Here is an 18,547-nt window from a genome sequence, read left to right as displayed (position 1 = left end):
TGGTTAGATCCAAAAAAGAAAGTGATCAGCACTGATAGACCTGATTCCAGGGAGATGAGTCCAGGAAACAGGACAGCAACCTCTTTTACCAAGAAAAGTGCTGCCATTTGGGAGAATATTACTAGATAGATAGTTAAAAAAATAGATAAACATTAATAAAATCAACTAAAAATCTTCTAGTTAAAGAGGAATCCACTGCCCCAAAATTTGTAGCAACTGCCATCATGCATACTGCTTACTTATGTATTTGTATGGTAGTATGTGGCTTATGGCTATAAATCTGTCATAATACATTGCTTATTAAGAGGTCTTATTGATACAGTCCCACACTGTGAGCAATGTGGAGTCACCATCCCAGTGGAAGTTCCAGCAGACAAGGGAAACATGCCTATTAAGAACTGATAAGAAATGTATAAAACTATTTATAATCCTAGAGGGAAAGGGGAATGGGTGGAGCTATTGATGAATGGAGAGAGGGGTGAGGCCAGTGGGTGGAAAGAACTGACACTAGATATTATAGAAAGGTAAGTGAGTGGAGTGGTTCACTGATATGGCAGAGTGGCTTTACAAGAGCTTCCCGATATGGGGTGTAATAGTACGCTTATATATAGGGCAATGTCTAGGAACTTAAAGAACTCTATGTTCAGGAAGTATGTGATGAGAGAGGGCAGTATATGTGGAGAAAGGAATAAGCCTGAATATTATATTCTTTCTCTCTATCTTTTTATAACTGAATACTGAACAGTGCTTTGTGGAATTTAGAAATATGTTAAAGTCAGGCAGGGCACCTGGTAACACGATTCTCTAGATAGTTGGCCAGCTTATCTTATTTTTTAGTCTTCACTATGTTGAATTCACTGGTGATTGTTTCTCATTCTAACTGTAGCAAATGTGAAAGCTGTTAGTTACTCCTACAAATGCATATTTGGTCATTACAAAACATCCGTGTATGAATTCATGTGACTCGACATTCCTAAAGTAAAAGAAAGAGGTAACAAGTGATAGAATGGTTTGAAGTTATGAAAATGACATTTCTTAAGTTAGATGTTGTTTAGATAGTATAATAGAAAGCATTAGTCTGGGCTCAAAAACCTGTTTGTGACAGATACTGCAATTTCCTGCAGTATTCTGGACAAACCTCATTGCATGAAGTTTATGTATCATTGTGGGCCAGGGACTGTATGTAATTCTGTGGGGAAAGGGGACCACAGCAGAAGCGATCCGTGAGGGCGGGGGCATGCGGGGTCACATGCTCCCCGATTTACTGCTTGGCTTGTACTGAGAATGCTCATGTAACACCGACAGGCCCTGGTTGTCGGTGGGTGGGATCGAACCTGGGATCTCTGGACCTTAGTGCATGAGCCTCTACCGCATGAGCTAAAAGCCAACTGACTGTTAGCTAGGGCTGTAGAGCAGACTCATTTTATATATCTCTCTAAGTGGTCTCGGTGCCACTAGATGGGTCAGAACACCACACCCCTGAGGTGTGTGGGTTACACTCACACAGACTGAGCATGCTCAGTAACACTACTAAAGCAGGCTGCCCTCACTCTGTCCCCCTTCTCCCCCCCATTGGCAAGCACATGTTGTCTCTGCACCACAGCCCTCCAAGAACTAAGAACAATGGGGTGTGGCTAGGCAGATTCACTCAGGTTGTAACACCCCCAAAGAACAACCACCGCCACCTGTATAGAAGCTCGCATATAATGGTTCAAATTGGATTCTCCCCAGACCGGCAGACAAGGACTTTTGGTTAAATAGCCTGATTTAAAGCTGACTAAGGGCCTTCTTTCTGATCCAGCAAATGAACAGAACCTTCTGCCCACAGGGGGCCCTTTCTGAGAAGGGTTGGAAGGACTTGAACCCGTCTGTATTCTTGTTCTGAGTTAAAGGAGTGATAAACTGGTAACCCCAGGAAAACCCCTGGGTAGGGTTTAAAGGACAGTTAAGCAGCTAGAGCCCTCATTGGAGTCACGGGGTGACTTCTGGTAAGCTTATTAGCATGTATGTAGGTTCTTTTGTTGTTTTATATGTTTTCTCTATAATCCTTTTGCCTTACGAATAAATGTGCTTGCTAGAATGAGCTGGTGGTAACGTATAACTGTGGCAATTATACTGTTTATCATCTCTGAGGAGAAAAAAAAAAATCAGGCCTGCTTAGGCAGTCTGACTTAGTTGGAGAATTCACAGTGTAGGCAGGAAGCTGTTTAGCCTGGAAATAGCTTAGCTATTTGGGTCTCTCTACCCAAGAAAGGTAATGGCTGAGCAGCTGGGAGCCTAGAGTGGGTGCCCTTGCTGGACCATAGTGGGGGAATACAGGGCAGTTGCCCTGAAGTGTGACACTGCTTTCTTCATATTTTTCAAAATCAAATCTGTTATGGAATTAAGCTTTCCTTTGAAGCAGAAAACAGAACATTGATGAGTTTGATGTCCTTCAAGTGACACATTTTTGGTGTCTATGCACAATCCTCTCTAAGTCTGCTAATCATTTCTTTGCCTCTGTTTTACCTCATTTATTATGGTTTGTGCGTCCTCTGATTTGGAACTGTATTCTTATTATCTGCACATCTACTACACTTACATTGTGTTTTTGTCTGCTGTTAATATTATAATCTCCCACTTCCTCTGTGCTATACATTAAAGACATCTTTCACATCGGAGGAGATTGTTAAAGTTACGGGCAGTCTACTCTTTATTTGATTTCCAAGAACTGTAAATGGGGTTACTTTTACATCATTTAGGTAACCATTATTTTTTTCCTTATCTGGAACATCCACTCTTACTGATATCACTGACTGGTTGCTTTTAGCATTTCAGATTCATGAGGATTTAATGGAGCATACAGAGTAGTTTATATTCTAGAATATGATTTAGAATAATTTAGGTGGTTTCATAGTTTTCCCCCCACACACTTTTCTTTCAGAGGTCCCTGCTTTTTTACAGCTCGCCATCAAACTTACTTAATGTCATACTAACTTGTTAAAAACACTAAAGGTTACATGACAGCATTCAAAGAATCCCTAAATACCTTATATGGTGAAAAAGTGTTGAGAGGATGGATTCAGAGGATTTCATTTATAGGTCATCAGCTCAGATGTCAGTAGTTAACCTTTGTTGTCGGAGGCCAGTCTAAAGTGAGTTGATGGTTTCAGACCAGTTCTAAGTGGGCAAGTTTCTACATTATACCAAAACACCATCACAATTGGCACTAACTGGCATCCTTGTTGATAATTTTAGAAGAGAAGCCATCAATTGAATGGGAATTGAGATTAAACATCCCCTTCATATCAGAGTTGAGGCACATTGTCAATAGGCAAAATGAGGTTTTGTAGTTTTCACCACCACTGCCCACACTGTACCTGATTTATTTTATTCTCTAGAGGTATCACTTCACACATTTCACATGCACTGAATTCACATTTTTGAGATATTGAATAAGTGGACAGATAGGGAATTTTCTTGTTGCTTTTTGCTTTGAATGATGGCTCTACTTTGTGGGGAGTTTCTGCGTAATTTACATTATTAACATTGCATTTTAATTTGAGACCTTTTATATATAATATTTTTGCTAAACAGAGTATTCTGTTTAACACCACTTTTTATTATAGGCCTGATCCAAAGCCCATTGACCGCAGTGGAAAGATTTCCATTGACTTCAGTGGATTTTGAACAGGCCTTAAATGCACAGTTTATCTTTACTGCATAAAATCTTGCACGTTCAGCTGATTATGCAAGTCAAGTCAGCAAATTATAATATTAATATGTCAAAAGAGAATATGCCAGAGGAATTTTACATTGATATCAACAGCAGTTAAGTCCCCAATATTCAATTCATTACACAGTAAAGTTCTCCTCTACAGATATAGAATGTAACATTGAATACAGCTAGTTTCTTCAGAATAGGTTAAAAATTATCTGTTTTTGCTAAATTGTCACTTGTTTTCCCTTATTTTCACAAATTGTGATTAGAGTTGGGCCTAAGCCACAAAGTTCAGAACTTTGGAATTCAGAAAGTTCTCAAATTTCACATGTCTTCAAACACAAGGTTTTGTTTTGGGCCTAGTCATGACCAGGCATAAAAGTGTCATATTATTTTTCAAAATCTGTGAACTTTAGTAAATAAGATTTAGCTTCTGCCCCCCATCCCTTATAAGGAATATTCTAACTTTTCTCTTTCCCCTCAAACCTACTTCTCTTCCTCAGTGCCTAAATGATTCATTTACTATTAAGAATCTGGCTTTTGCAGTTTGGTGTGCCCACCATGTAGAAATGGTTACTTAATGCTGTTCTCTTTTTATATCCTTCCAGTCAAATGTACTACAAACAGAGGCCCTGATCCTGTAAATACGTATGCGTATGATTTACAAAATGTGAGTAGTTCCATTCAGTGGGATCACTCACATGTATGAGTGATTGAAAGATCAGGGCCAGAACTATCTGCCATGCTATGGTTTCTTGGCCCACCCAAAACTCCCACTGAAACCGATTTTGCATTCTGTGCATACCTAAAACTCACAATGGTTACAGTGGAAGTTTAAAGTGTGTAAGTAATTCAGGCTCAGGAGCATAGAGTTATACAATTTTATAACTATTACATAGGGAGCTAATATAAATGTATTGTTATTTTTCACTATAGGCGAGGATCCAATGTCTCCCTGACTTTGGACATGAGCAGTTTGGGAAATGTCGAACCTTTTGTCGCTGTGCCTACCCCACGAGAAAAAGTAGCAATGGAATATCTACAGTCAGCTAGTCGGGTCCTGACAAGACAGCAGCTGCGAGATACAGTCGCATGCTCTCATTTGCTTCAAACAGAGTTCATGGTGAGCCCATTCTTCATTGGGTAAAAAAGCAAAACTAAACAAACCTTGCAAGGCAATAGTGCTAGTCTAATAAATGTGTACACTACCAGGGCAAATGGGAATGAGAAGATGTATACAACTCTCTTTAGTATGTTTGAGGTATAACAAACGAATATGAACAATCTCAATTTTATTAAACATGCTAGGGCATGTGGTTTCTTGGGCTTTTCTCTCTTTTGAATTCTCCATACATAACTCAATAAAACAGATGATGTTATCTTGGACCCAAAATAGTTTTCATTATAAATTATCTCAGATCAGTAAAATCTTTATATTTCATCTTTAAAGAGACACTGTTTATGAGGCAAGTCATCTGCTTCAAAAAAAATCCCTTGTTTGTTTTACCAACAGTGTGCCAGATTGTTTAAATAGAAAGAATTTTAAATATCTGCCATGGTTGGTAGGGGAACCCAGGCCGACCCTCTACTCTGGTTTCCAGTCCAGGACCCTGAAGTGAACAGTCAAGGTCTGCATTTACACCAACCTTAATGTTCTCACTCCTGGACTCCGTCCTACCATGTTTCTTCTCCCGTCCCTCAGAGAGAGGGACTGCAGGCTTTCTCCCTGCACTATTGCCAGCCTCCTGGCTTTATAGAAGCCCTGCCTTTTCCCTCACAGGTGAGCTTCCTCCTAATTAACTCACATCACACAGCTAAATCTCCCCTGTTTGCACCTTAATTTGGCTGCTTGGCCTACTTGGCTTAACTCAGCTATTGCAGGGCCATCACACAGGGCCAAGGACAATGACCCCACGCCAAATGGAGAGAGCTTTGTTGTAGTGAAGAAGCCTCAAATATGGTCAGAGACTCACCCAGGAAAACACTGTATAAGGCAGGTCCTAGGTTTGAGCTACCTTTATCTAGGTGGGTGGAGGAATTCCTGTTCTGCACCTGCTTTCACTGTTGTTGTGCCAGGGGGAGGAAATGAATGAATGCAGAGTGAATAAATTGTATATGTAAAGTATGCTTGTGGTAGGGGATGGTGTGGGTGCAGAGTATGGATGCATGTGGATGAGGTCAGGGTAGAAGCATGTGATTGAATGTGTGGATGAGCACTGGTGGAGTGCAGGTGACATTGTATGAAGTGTGCAGACTAAATGAATTTGAATATGAGTGAGAGCAGAGTGAATGTGAATGAGTGAAATGGTCGCATTCAGAATTCAATACAAACAAGAGCAGCTAAAGAATTTTTCACTGATTTATTTTCTGGTAGCAAATGCAAGAAACACAACAGTATGCAAATGTATGCACATTTGTGCAAATTAATGCTCATTTGAAATTTGTTGCATTTTGGGTTGCACGGGTTAGCAGGTTTGTTATCCCCACATAATCTCTTACTTACGCTCTTAGTCCTTTGTCTTCTCTTGCCTTTTATAGATAAGCATAAAGATTAAGTGCCATGTCTATGTTGTAGAGCACCGTGTAAATTTAGAGAGCTCTTTATGGTCTTGGCCCATACAAACACTTACCCCTGGGAGTAGTCCCACTGAGCAAACCCCACAACCAGTAGTAAGTGTTTATAGATCTCAAGTGATTAACTGGACCAGAAAAGCAAGGCTCTATGTTCAACTTGATGGCATTTCTGTGTCTGTCTATAATGCGATAACTTCTGAATGCTGCTTCTGACCAATTCCAAAATTTCAGGGAATGTTCTAGGCCTCAATGGGCAGAATCCTGTTGGTTTTGTTGAAAACTGGAAAACCTTGATTTGATTTCCACTAACTAAGGTCCACAGAGCCTATTTGGGGCTGTAGGCTGAGGAATCTCTCTGGCGCCCTCTCCTGCCTACACATATCACAGGCAGCTTCTAAATACACTGCTGTCTCTCATTGACTGTACAAGTTGACCTGCATAAGCAATAAAGTGTTTTTTCAGTTTCAAAGTGCCAGAGATGTTTGTACCAACAGTGCAGAACTGCACCAGAGAAGCTATAGATGACATAAAAGAAAACAGTCCCTTGTCCCAAGGAGCTCACAATCCAGTCCAGACTCTGTTGGAACAATTCAGGTCCAGAGTACACCAGGGGCTGAGCATGGGAGAGCAAAAGGAGAAGAAGGCGAGAGTGAAGCTGGGTAGGACTTGCAAGTGAAGAGAAGTCTGCCCTTGATGCAGGAGGCACAGGGAGGGTGGTGCAGGGATTTGAAGTGAGTGACATGAGCAGAGCGGCAGGGGAGGGATGTGATTTTAGAGGTTGCACTTTGTCTGGGCTGAGAGGGAACAAGGGGAGAGGCAGCAACATCAGAGAGGAGGAGGCTGCAGGAGCCAAGGAGAGAGATGACCAAGGCAGGGAGCAAGGTTTAGTTCTGGAGGTGGGGAAGAGGCAAGGATGGAGATCAGAAAGGATTCAGTGGCAGTCTGTGTGTGGGGGAGTAAAAGTTAACATGAAGGTTGCAAGCGTGGCTGGTGGGGAGGTCAGGAACAGAGTGGGGAGCAGGAGGGAATCATGGCAGCAAGAACTGACTGTAATGAATCTTATCTTCCTTTGCTCCTGCTGGCTCAGCAGGGAGGGAGAGTGAATTCTCTCAGGCATGGGAAGCACTTTGAGAGCCTCAAAGTGCTCTAGGAGTGCTCTAGGAGGGGCAGGGCACTCGGGTTCAGGGACAGAGACTGTGTTCCTACCCCTCCCACTACCCTGCTTGCAACTGAATTCTGCCACCTTCTTAGCAATCACATAAGCTTTGGCCTGAAGGGTTGTGGCATGGGGCACTGTCCGAGTCCAGAATTTCAGAGGCTGTTCTGGGCATCAGTGGGCTGAGCCCTACTGATGGTGGTGAAAATCAGAAAAGCCTGATTTGCAGCACTGGAAGCATGAGGAAAATCTGTCCTACGGAGTGCCCGTTTGGCACAGCAAGCTGAGGGATCTCTCTGCTGCTGCCTATACACCTCACAGGCAGCAGTTTAATAGTCTGCTCTCTTTCATTGGTTGTACAGCTCAGCCTAGATAAGCAAGGAAGTGTGAGACCCTCTAGTAATGCTAATGGTTTCACATTGAAATAATTTGAATTTTCTGAAGGTCAAATTCCAGCCTCCAGAAGGAGGGTTTAAAGGAGGCTGCATGTTCACTGGTTAGGGTACCAGATTTGGAGGCAGGGGATTTGGGTTCAGTTTTTGACAGTGACCCTGATTCACTGCGTGTCATTGGGTAAGTCACTTAATTCTATGCCTTAGCTTCCATGTCTGTAAAATGGGGATAAGGTACTTACCCCCACCCTTGTTAAGGGATTTGCAATCTACACATCAAAAGTTTTATGTGAATGTTAAGCATTACTATGTAGGAATCTTTCTCACACAATGTAGTTTTTAGCTACAGTTTGTAAATCCTTGCTCTTTTCCACTGTAGCAAATTTTCAACCCCCTTCTTCTTAGACTGTTATGTACTTTAACCTATTTTATAACCTCATAAAAACCTTTGCTTTTAATAATTCATCAGAACTGTTCCTCGGAAGTCAAACCTTCAATGTGCAGCTCTTGTGTTTATTAAAGGAAGGGTGTTGACAGGCTGGAGGTGGGAACCAGTTATTTTGTTAATACTTTGATGTCAACAGATAGTTGTGAAGCAGCAGATGGCCTTCTAGTGATAATTTCCTGCATGACTTCTTTAGAAACACCAATCTGATCTAATTTATTTCTATAGGAAATACCAATGAATTTTGTGGATCCCAAAGAAATTGCCATCCCAAGTCATGGAACTAAAAACCGTTATAAAACAATTTTGCCAAGTAAGTGAATTTAAACAATGCTTTTTAGTATTAAATTTAGTCCCATTTTATTAATATAACTTGTTTGTAGATTTGTAAGAAGCCTGGTGGTCTTTTTTTTTTTTTTATGGTGGACATTTTGTACATATTTAAATTAGGGCTGTTGATTCATCGCAGTTAACTCACGTGATTAACTCAAAAAAATTAATCACAATTTAAAAAAAATCATCATCACAGCATAGAATACAAAGTGTACAGTGCTCACTTTATATTATTATTTTATTACAAATGTTTGCAGTGTAAAAACGATAAAAGAAATAGTATTTTTCAATTCACCTCATACAAATACGGTAGTGCAGTCTCTTTATCGTGAAAGTACATCGTACAAATATATGTTACCTAACTGCACTCAAAAACAAAACCATGTAAAACTTCAGAGCCTACAAGTCCAGTTAGTCCTTCTTCTTGTTGAACCAGTCATTAAGACAAACAAGTTTGTTTACATTTACAGGAGATAATGCTGCCCGCTTCTTATTTACAATGTCACCTGAAAGTGAAAACAGGTGTTCGCATGGCACTTTTGTAGCTGGCATTGCAAAGTATTTACGTGCCAGATATACTAAACATTCATATGCCCCTTCATGCTTCAGCCACCATTCCAGAGGAGGTGCTTCCATGCCGATGATGCTTGTTAAAAAAATAATGTGTTAATTAAATTTGTGACTGAACTCCTTGGTGGAGAATTGTACGTCTCCTCCTCTGTTTTACCTGCTGCCTTATATTTCATGTTATAGCAGTCTTGGATGATGACCCAACACATGTTGTTCATTTTAAGAACAATTTCACTGCAGATTTGACAAAACGCAAAGAAGATACCAATGTGAAATTTCTAAATATAGCTACAGCACTCAACCCAAGGTTTAAGAATCTGAAGTGCCTTCCAAAATCTGAGAGGGATGAGGTGGGGAACATGCTTTCAGAAGTCTTAAAGGAGCAACACCCTGATGCAGAAATTACAGTACCCGAACCACCAATAAAGAAAATCAGTGGTCTGCTGGTGGCATCTGACTCAGATGATGAAAATGAACATGCGTCCATCTGCACTGCTTTGGAACGTTATCGAGCAGAACCGATCATCAGCATGGACACGTCCTCTGGAATGGTTGAAGCATGAAGGGACATATGTATCTTTAGCGCATCTGGCATGTAAATATCTTGCGATGCTGGCTACAGTAGTGCCATGCCAACACCTGTTCTCACTTTCAAGTGACATTGTAAACAAGAAATGGGCAGCATTATCTCCTGTAAATAGTAATCAAACTTGTTTGTCTGCGTGATTAGCTGAACAAGAAGTAGGACTGAGTGGACTTGTAGACTCTATAGTTTTACATTGTTTTGTTTTTGAATGCAGTTATTTTTGTACAACTTTCATGATAAAGAGTTTGCACTACAGTACTTGTAATGGGGGAATACAAAATACTATTTTTTTACAGTGCAAATATTTGTAATGAAAAACAAATATAAAGTGAGCACTGTACATTTTGTATTCTGTGTTGTGATTGAAATCAATATATTTGAAAATGTAGAAAACATCTAAAAATATTTAAATAAATGGTATTCTATTCTTATTTAACAGCATGATTAATCGTGATTAATTTTTTTAATAGCTTGACAGCCCTAATTTAAATAACTTATCTGTATTCTATCTACAGTGAGGGACCAATCCTGCAAGCTTTACACATGCAGAACTGTGGCCTTGAGGGGACCTTGGGCACTGTTGCACCTTGGTCCCGCCTATTCTCTGCTTATGACACATAATAACCTAGTCTCCTGTGGGCTGTAATATTTTGGTCTCATTTCAGTTGTTGGGTAAGTGTGTGAGTGCAGGGTGGTGTTGGTGGCTTGTGATATACAGGAGACCAGACTAGATGATCTAATGGTCACTTCTGGCCTTAAACTCTATGACTCTAGAACTCCCACTGAGTTCTGTCTAGTCAAGTTCTGTGACTGCAGCACTGCACCCTCAATGAGTAAGAGAACCTTATTGCAAATCCTTTACTGTCTAACACTGAGTGATTCAGACTAAATGAACCAATGTGCCCTCAAATCTTCTCTACTAGTCATTCATTTATACTGGTTCTCTTTCTCTTGCTCCTTTTCTTCTACTACTGGTTTGTGGCATTGTTGGAATCCATCTCTTTTAGCCAGATAACTGCCCTTATACTACTATCTCAGAGTTGCTGTTAACATTATTGTTGTTAATTTCTTGTATTGCTTCTGTGGTTTCATGTGATGCATTTCCCATAATAGTAAGAATTACTTCATTATAAATTGAGCTAGTCAACATTTTCTGATGGAACAGTTTTCCATCAAAAATACAATTCCGTTGACATAGAAGAATTTTGTGGGAACATAGAATTTTCGATGAAATTTTTGCTGGAAGAAAGTAAAAATTATTTGTTTTGACTTTCTCATTTCATTTCTGTGATGTTGGAATGTTTTACTTGTATTTTATTTCATTGCATTTTGACTTTTTTATTATACTACATTAATTTTATTATACTTTTTGATTATATACAACAGTCTGAAATGAAATGTTTCTATGGTTCTGAATCAGAATCCACCAGAATTTCTATTCCATGGGAAATTTCTAAATTCTAGCTTTTTGTTACAATTCAAAATGAAAAAAAAATTAAAAATGTTGACATTTCCCATGAAACTGAAATTCTATTTTCCAGCCAGCTCTAGCAATAAGATCTTTGCAGTCATGTGCGGTCATACACTTTGCTCAGTGCAGTAATCCTGAGCAAAGTATATTCTATGCATTTCACACATTCTAAATGATAAGAATGTTCTCTGTACACCTAACTGAATTATAGTTTGATCACACTGTAAAAGGGATTTTCAGGCAAATTAATGAAAGATGTTGGCCATCAAAAGTATTATTTTGTCAGGGATCTGATATATTTTTGGAAACAAAACACATTGGGTGAAATTCTGAGCCCCCTGAAGTCAATGGCAAAACCCTCATTCACCTCAAGAGGCCCAGCATTTCACCCATTATGGTCAGTGGGCCATATACAGAGGTACTGTATACAAGGTTGTAAGTTACACATTGGTAAATGAGTCTAAGTTGGTGTAACTTCCATACTGAAAGTCCAGAAAACTACCTCCTGAATTTAGCCCAATATAAACAGGATATACACTAAATTCCCATTGACTTCATTTGGGCCAGAATTTCATCCAATGCCTCCAATCTGTTTATATGCCAACCCCTTAACAAAATAATGCATTCTCTCTTCATATAATTCTGAGTGTTAAATCTCCTGCTGCTACATTGTGTATACACCCACAGAATGTACCCTGTAGATACAGTGCATTAAATTACACTCTAGTTTGTATTTGAATTGGGTAGCTACAGTGTAGCAGTAGTCAATGACTCTTAAGAATCTGAATGCTTTTGTATTTTCACTTTCATTGTAATTGGAAAAGGTATCTTTAACTTCTGTATGCACTTTTAGTTGACGTGCACTGCACAACAGCTAGAGTCTCAGACAGATATTTTGTAATTGCCTTTTACAGAAATCAAGAGAAAATGAGGATAACAGATTGGTCATGTATTAATTCAAAAGAAATGCCTTGTGCTCTTCTACAGAAGATATTTTGGGGATCCAGGCACATTCTGATAAATACACAAATGATCCACTCCCAGACCCCAAGGGTTTGGAAATTATTTGAATGGCTTAATAGAACAGACTTCCCAGTTTCCTGCTCAGATGATATCAACCTACTACTTAGTACTCTTGTGTCAGCTTTTCCATTCCAAGCACTGGGTGCGTCTCTTGAACTAGGGCACCTGTAGTGATAATTGATGTTTGAAATGATTAATTTTCTCCTGAAAATGTCCATGTTCTGGCATCCACCCTTTGTACTGCTGAGAAGTTTCTCATTTTCTAAGAAATAATTCTGTCAAGCTATTAAGTGACAGACTGCCTTGGGGTAGGTTGGCATGAATAAACACTATTTTGTCCTATTCTTCAATATGAAGTGTAATGAATATCTAATGAAATTTATTTCTTAATAGAAAATTATAATTATAGCTGATCCAAGATACTTTTAAGGAAAGATTTTTCAATTGCAGAATAAAATACTCAGTGCTGCTAGACTAACACTAGAATTTCACTGTAAGAGGCCTAGAAAACGCTAGATAGGGGTGGCCAACCTGCGGCTCTTCAGAAGTTAATATGCGGCTCCTTGTATAGGCACCTACTCTGGGGCTGGAGCTACAGGTGCCAACTTTCCATTGTTCCAGGGAGTGCTCAACCCCGGGCTCTGCCACAGGCCCTGCCCCTACTCCACCCCTTCCTGCCTCCTCCCCTGAGCCTGCCATGCCCTCGCTCCTCCCCCGCCCTCCCAGAGCCTCCTGCACACCACGAAACAGGTGATTGGGAGGTGTGGGGAGGGAGGGGAAGGCGCTGATCAGCGGGGCTGCCGGTGGGTGGGAGGCGCTGGGAGATGGGGGGGGGAGTTTGTGGGAGGGGTGACTTCTGACGTATTACTGTGGCTCTTTGGTAATGTACATTGGTAAATTCTGGCTCCTTCTCAGGCTCAAGTTGGCCACCCCTATGCTAAGAGTTTTACAATGATATTTTAAAGTATCCCCAAGTTCAAAGACAATAATTTTTTTAAACTTAAATTTAAATCAAGTGAACGAAGTGCTTCTTTGTGCCGGTTTATAAACAGATGCCATCAGAGGTGACGCATGGGGGAGGGCATCTGGGGTCATGTGACCCCCAGATTTGCTGCTTGGCTTGTATTGAGCATGCTCACACGGACTGAGCATGCTCAGTAACACTGCTGAAGCTGGCTTCTCTCTCTCTGCCCCACCCCCCGCCCATCGTCAGCCACGGGTCGTCTCTGGATGCCATGAAACAATTCTTTTGAAGCTGAAAATCCTCTTTCTCCCTTGAGCTTTTACTACAGTTCTGATATTGATTGTGTTCTATCATTATTTCTCCGATCCTGCTCCCTTTTAAAGTCAATAGGATTGTGAGCAGACTCTAAAAGATTCATAATTTTTTTAGTGGAAGGAAAAAACATTTCAGCACAGATGCATCAAGGCAGTTTTTTATGTTCACCTGAATCAATAAATTAATCTGGGTACAGCCAACCATACCCTAATAGTTAAGCAGTGTTCAGTATAGGGTTGCCAACCCTCCAGGATTGTCCTGGAGTCCCCAGGAATTAAAATGAATCTTTAATTAAAGATTATGTCATGTGATGAAACCTCCAGGAATACATCCAACCAAAATTGGCAAATCTAAAGTTGTATCAATATAAAACCTAAATGCAAATGAGGTTAGCATTATTTTTGAGCATGTAGGAATGATCACTTTTACATGTGGAATATAATTAAATCTTTACTTTATAGCACTGGGATAGGCTATAAAACATGCATATATTTACATATCTTGAATCAATGAGATATTTTTCCAGTGAGCAATATGTTGGTAGTTTGGAAAGTGATTCAGATGTGATAAAAGATTATGCATGGTTTACAGGTGTTTTATACAACTGGAATTTTGAACCAATTATAAAATTTGCTGCATGAATAAAGATCCACAACTCATACAATATTTTCAAATTCCACCTTATAATATTAGCCAAATAATGTCAGCTACCCCCAAAACGTATCAATTCCATGAGCAAACAGGGGCAAAATAATTAGGGATAGATGACTCTTAAAAGGTTAGGTGTCTATCCAAAGTTTTGTGAGACTTCTGAGTCTGCAGAATTAAGCAGATGTGTAAACAAATTTCTCTTTTTTGGTTCCTAAAGATCAGTACCTTGAAAAGAGCCTTTCGCACATTTCAGAACATCTGTTGAGTAAGGGAGTTAGGACTAGGGACAATATTAATGAATGATTTATTAGTAGTAATCATGTGAAGTATATTGTAAATGATAATATAGCCTGATACCCAGAGGTCTTACAGTCTAAAGGTATACAAAAAAAGAGGAGGGAGAAAAAAGAGCATACAAGCCAGGACATATATAGAGTGGGATATGACCTTTGAAGCTTGCATGCTTCATGACAAAAATGGGATACTAGTAATTTCTTAAAGACGGAGAAAGTAGGAGCTTCCCATATGTTACTGAGGAACATGATAGAAGGCAATGGTAATTTTACCTCCGTAAAGAGTACAAGATGGGGTCCTTTGTTTAAATGCCACTTCCACCTGCAGACATTCATAATTATAATACTCAGCGTTTTCATCTTGTGTATCTCAAAGTGTTTTACAAATGTTAATGAATTTGGCATCACCACCACCCCGTAAGATATGTCCGCTGTCATGCCACCAGATCCCGAGTCTCTACCATTCTTGTCTAAAAGATCACTAACATGGGTAATTTAACGACTCCCACTTGAGAATAACAGAGTAATGCCCACTGCTCCTTCAACAAAGTTGCATAGATACCATATATCCATTTTCTAAACAGTCAATATCTGGGAGTGATTGTTAATGTATGCAACATTATGATTTTTAAAAAGTGGTCACTTAGTTGATTGGAATCATAAAAAGGATCTTAATAAAATAGTTAGTGATCCATTAAAATCTGGGGAAATTCAGCATGAAAAATATTTAAACAGCCTGGAGGTAGAGTCTTCTTCTAAGAGCATTTTTAGGGTAAAGGTCAGGCTACATCAGGATCATAGGCATTGTGAAAGCTAAAGGAAGTGGGTGTTTTTCCAAGGCCATGTAGCCTAAGGCGTTTGTGGAAATGGCTAATAATCACTCTGTACTGAAAAGGAATGAGAGGTTTCCTGTCCTCCTGTGGTTAAGGGAAAGAAAAAAAAATCTCTACGTGAAGAGGTTTGGGAAGGCACACAGAGACATTTTTAACACAGGCTAACTAGGGTTCATTTTACTCTCCGAGCACCGAAATGAGAAAGCCTTCCTGCTTGTACTGTAGCCTGAACTGAAGGACATAAATGCAGTTTCATATACTGAGAAGTATATTTTATAAAACATGGTCCTAAACCCTGCTGTGGCTCCAAGCAACGGATTCCCATTGATTTCAATGGGAGATAAGCATATAGCATGTACGGGATCAGGCCCACTGTCCCTTTTGTTCTATACGAAGATATAGACTATAACCCCAAATGCAATGCTGTGAGAATACTAGATTTTACCAACAGATAAAATAACATAAATGTGCTGGTTCCACAATTCAACATGCATACACCTTTGTACACCTCCCTTGGACTCCACCCACTAATCATCTCTCCAGGGACTATTTCCAACAGAGTAGATATGGTAACTTCAAACAGCTGCTTTTTTTATTTTATTTGTCTAAACAATCTGCCAGAGAAAAGTTTCCTTTTTTTCACCCCAGATGTGAGAGAACACGGTTTCCGTTTGATTTGGTTGAAGGGACTACAGTTTTGTAGAAAATGAGTGGAGAAGGGTAACGTAGTAGCTGCTAGGCAGTTACAGTGTGTGTTCCTATGCACCCTCCTCCCTGTGTCTTTTTGTGAGAGGACTGTTGAGTAGATCTATGTAACTGAGAAATTTCTGGCCCCAGTTCAAACCCCCTAGGGTGAAGAGATTCCCCATGAGCACAGCTCCATGGTGCACAAGAGATTTAAAATTCCCTGTTTAGGGACTTAGCATCCCATCAGCCCTGTGCTCAACAGAATTGCTTCTGTCCCAGGCCAGCTAGGACCCTCCAAGGCCATGGAGGAAGTTGGGAATAGGAGTTGCCCCAAAATAATAGGCAATTGAAGGAAAACATTCTTATAGTTTGGCTATACATTTCTCCAGATACAAGACACCTATTCAAATGGAATGTTTGTATGTTGAGTTACAGTGAACATTCCTTTTATACAAAAAGACAATTCACCCTGTGCAGAAGGATCAACACAATGCCTTTGCCTGATTTAAGGCTCACTTAAGCCCTCAGAACACAGGTGTTAATTGGACTTACAGGATGTTTAGGTATTTTGTACACCATACAGGAGTGAATTTTACCAAAAATGCAAAATGCAGCACCGAGATAATGGTAGATTATTTTGCTCCAACTAGTCTTTGATTTACTTCTGCAATTCTCAGTAGAAATCTTCTCTTTGTGATTTTCTTTTCAATTTCCATCTTTTCTGACCTCTTAGATCCGCTAAGCAGAGTGTGTTTGAAACCAAAGAATCCAGCTGACTCCTTGAGCACCTACATAAATGCTAACTACATTAGGGTAAGTAAACATGCATTCTTTGTGTGCTCCTGAGACAGTATTCTGTTTTCCAGCTGAATAGTTGATTCTGTTAGGGCTCCACTCTCCTTTTATTTCTGTCGACTTCACCTCGTATGATATAAGGATAAAGTCTACCCTACCTCTCTCTCACTATTGGTGAGATAAAGTGGTCCCAATGGGGTGTTTATAATAAAGCACCCAAGAGTTATGTACGTGTTTAACCTATAGTTATATAGGACATAGCTCTGGAAGGGACCTCCTGTCCTCAAGTCCAGTCCACTCCTGTTGCAGCCAGCCCCACTATATAATCCCATTCATAAATTTAGCATCAAGCTGCATCTTAAAACTAGTTAGGTTGTTTGCCCCCACTACTCCTAATGGGAAGTTGTTCCAGAACCTCACTCCATTCTACTCCATAAAAGAAGTAATTCTGCTTTTTTAAAATAGCAATACATAAATATATACACACACACACACATATATATATATATATATATATATATATATATATATATATATATATATATATATATATACACACATACACCCATTCCTCACTTTACATCTGTACTGTCAAGGCTTTGCATCACAGACATCATTATAGTTAAGGAGAATGCTTCCATTTAAAGAGCATCAATACTGCTTTTAAATCAGTGAGAGAAATTAGGACATGTATTGAGTCATGTGAGGTATTCATTCCCTCCAGGGGATGAAGTACCATGGTGTTTCATATTGCTGACACTGGTAACATTGTCAATGATTTCAAAAAAATGTAACGGTGAGTAAATTAAATTTCACACGAACTTACAGTATATTGTAAAGCACCTTAGACACTTCAGTATTCTTGACTGTCTGAACATTCTGATACACCTGTCATTGACAAGAGATGTTGGGGCATATCACTCAATACAGCTATGATAATTTATACCAGCTGAGGATCGGCCGCATTGTTCTGTGTAATGGGTAAGTCAATGGATTGCTCCATTGTCCCTGCGGTTGTGGAGATGGTTTCACTGAAGAGAGAAACAAAGTTACAATCTCTGGCTCTGCCAATCATTTTATTCTTTAATAATTCATTCCTTTTTGAGGTTGCCACAGCCTTCTCTGGCCAACAAGGTCAAAAGAACTCCTTCTTTAGTGCTGGTCCCAAGTTCAGTGTACAAGTTCACAAGTTTTCCTTTTCACATGATAAAGATGAATACAGGCATGACTCATTCATTTCCGCATTCACTCCTTCTTTCCTTTGCTTGCTTATAATTTTCAGTGTCTCTCAAGGTTCGCGCTATCCTGATAGAATGTCCCACATATAAGGTCTCAGAGGCATTTTCTACTTAGCAAATATAAATTGGAGCTTCTGAGTCTGTAAGGATTTATGTATTCAAAATCTCTTTTCCCTTCATAAATCTTCATGGTACTATTTAGTTTCATATTTCTATTCTGTTCTCTCATTTGTTTTTTATGGCCTGTTGCTAACATAATCATCCTTTGAATATGGCAGAAATACTAACTAACAGGTAGAGCTGGCCAGAAAAGGGAATTTCCATTTCATGGGAAATTCTGCAGTGTCAATGTTTCATTTTGTTTCATTCTACATCAGCACAAAATATTTACTTTGAGGAATTTCATGTGAAATGGAACAATCTGTTTAGGGACTGGGAAACAGAGAAGCTCACCATTTGCCCAGCAAGGTGACCAAGCAGTCTGGGAGTTGGGCAGCCAAGTTGTCAGGCAACGAGGGAGC

The 18,547-nt window shown here is 39.7% G+C and overlaps 1 protein-coding gene across 1 annotated transcript in view; it reads left to right on the top strand.

The window, feature by feature from the left end:
• PTPRR (protein tyrosine phosphatase receptor type R) overlaps positions 1-18,547 on the top strand; it is a 204,042-nt gene that overhangs the window by 160,798 nt on the left and 24,697 nt on the right. The window contains exons 7-9 of the mRNA XM_034771448.1: positions 4,637-4,823; positions 8,496-8,580; positions 16,727-16,806. Coding sequence (XP_034627339.1) covers positions 4,637-4,823; positions 8,496-8,580; positions 16,727-16,806 — 352 coding nt within the window. The remainder of the gene's footprint in view (positions 1-4,636; positions 4,824-8,495; positions 8,581-16,726; positions 16,807-18,547) is intronic.

The sequence above is a fragment of the Trachemys scripta genome, chromosome 1, assembly GCF_013100865.1.
Source record: "Trachemys scripta elegans isolate TJP31775 chromosome 1, CAS_Tse_1.0, whole genome shotgun sequence".
Classification (NCBI taxonomy): Eukaryota; Metazoa; Chordata; order Testudines; family Emydidae; genus Trachemys; species Trachemys scripta.
This window is presented reverse-complemented; position numbering and strand designations above follow the sequence as displayed.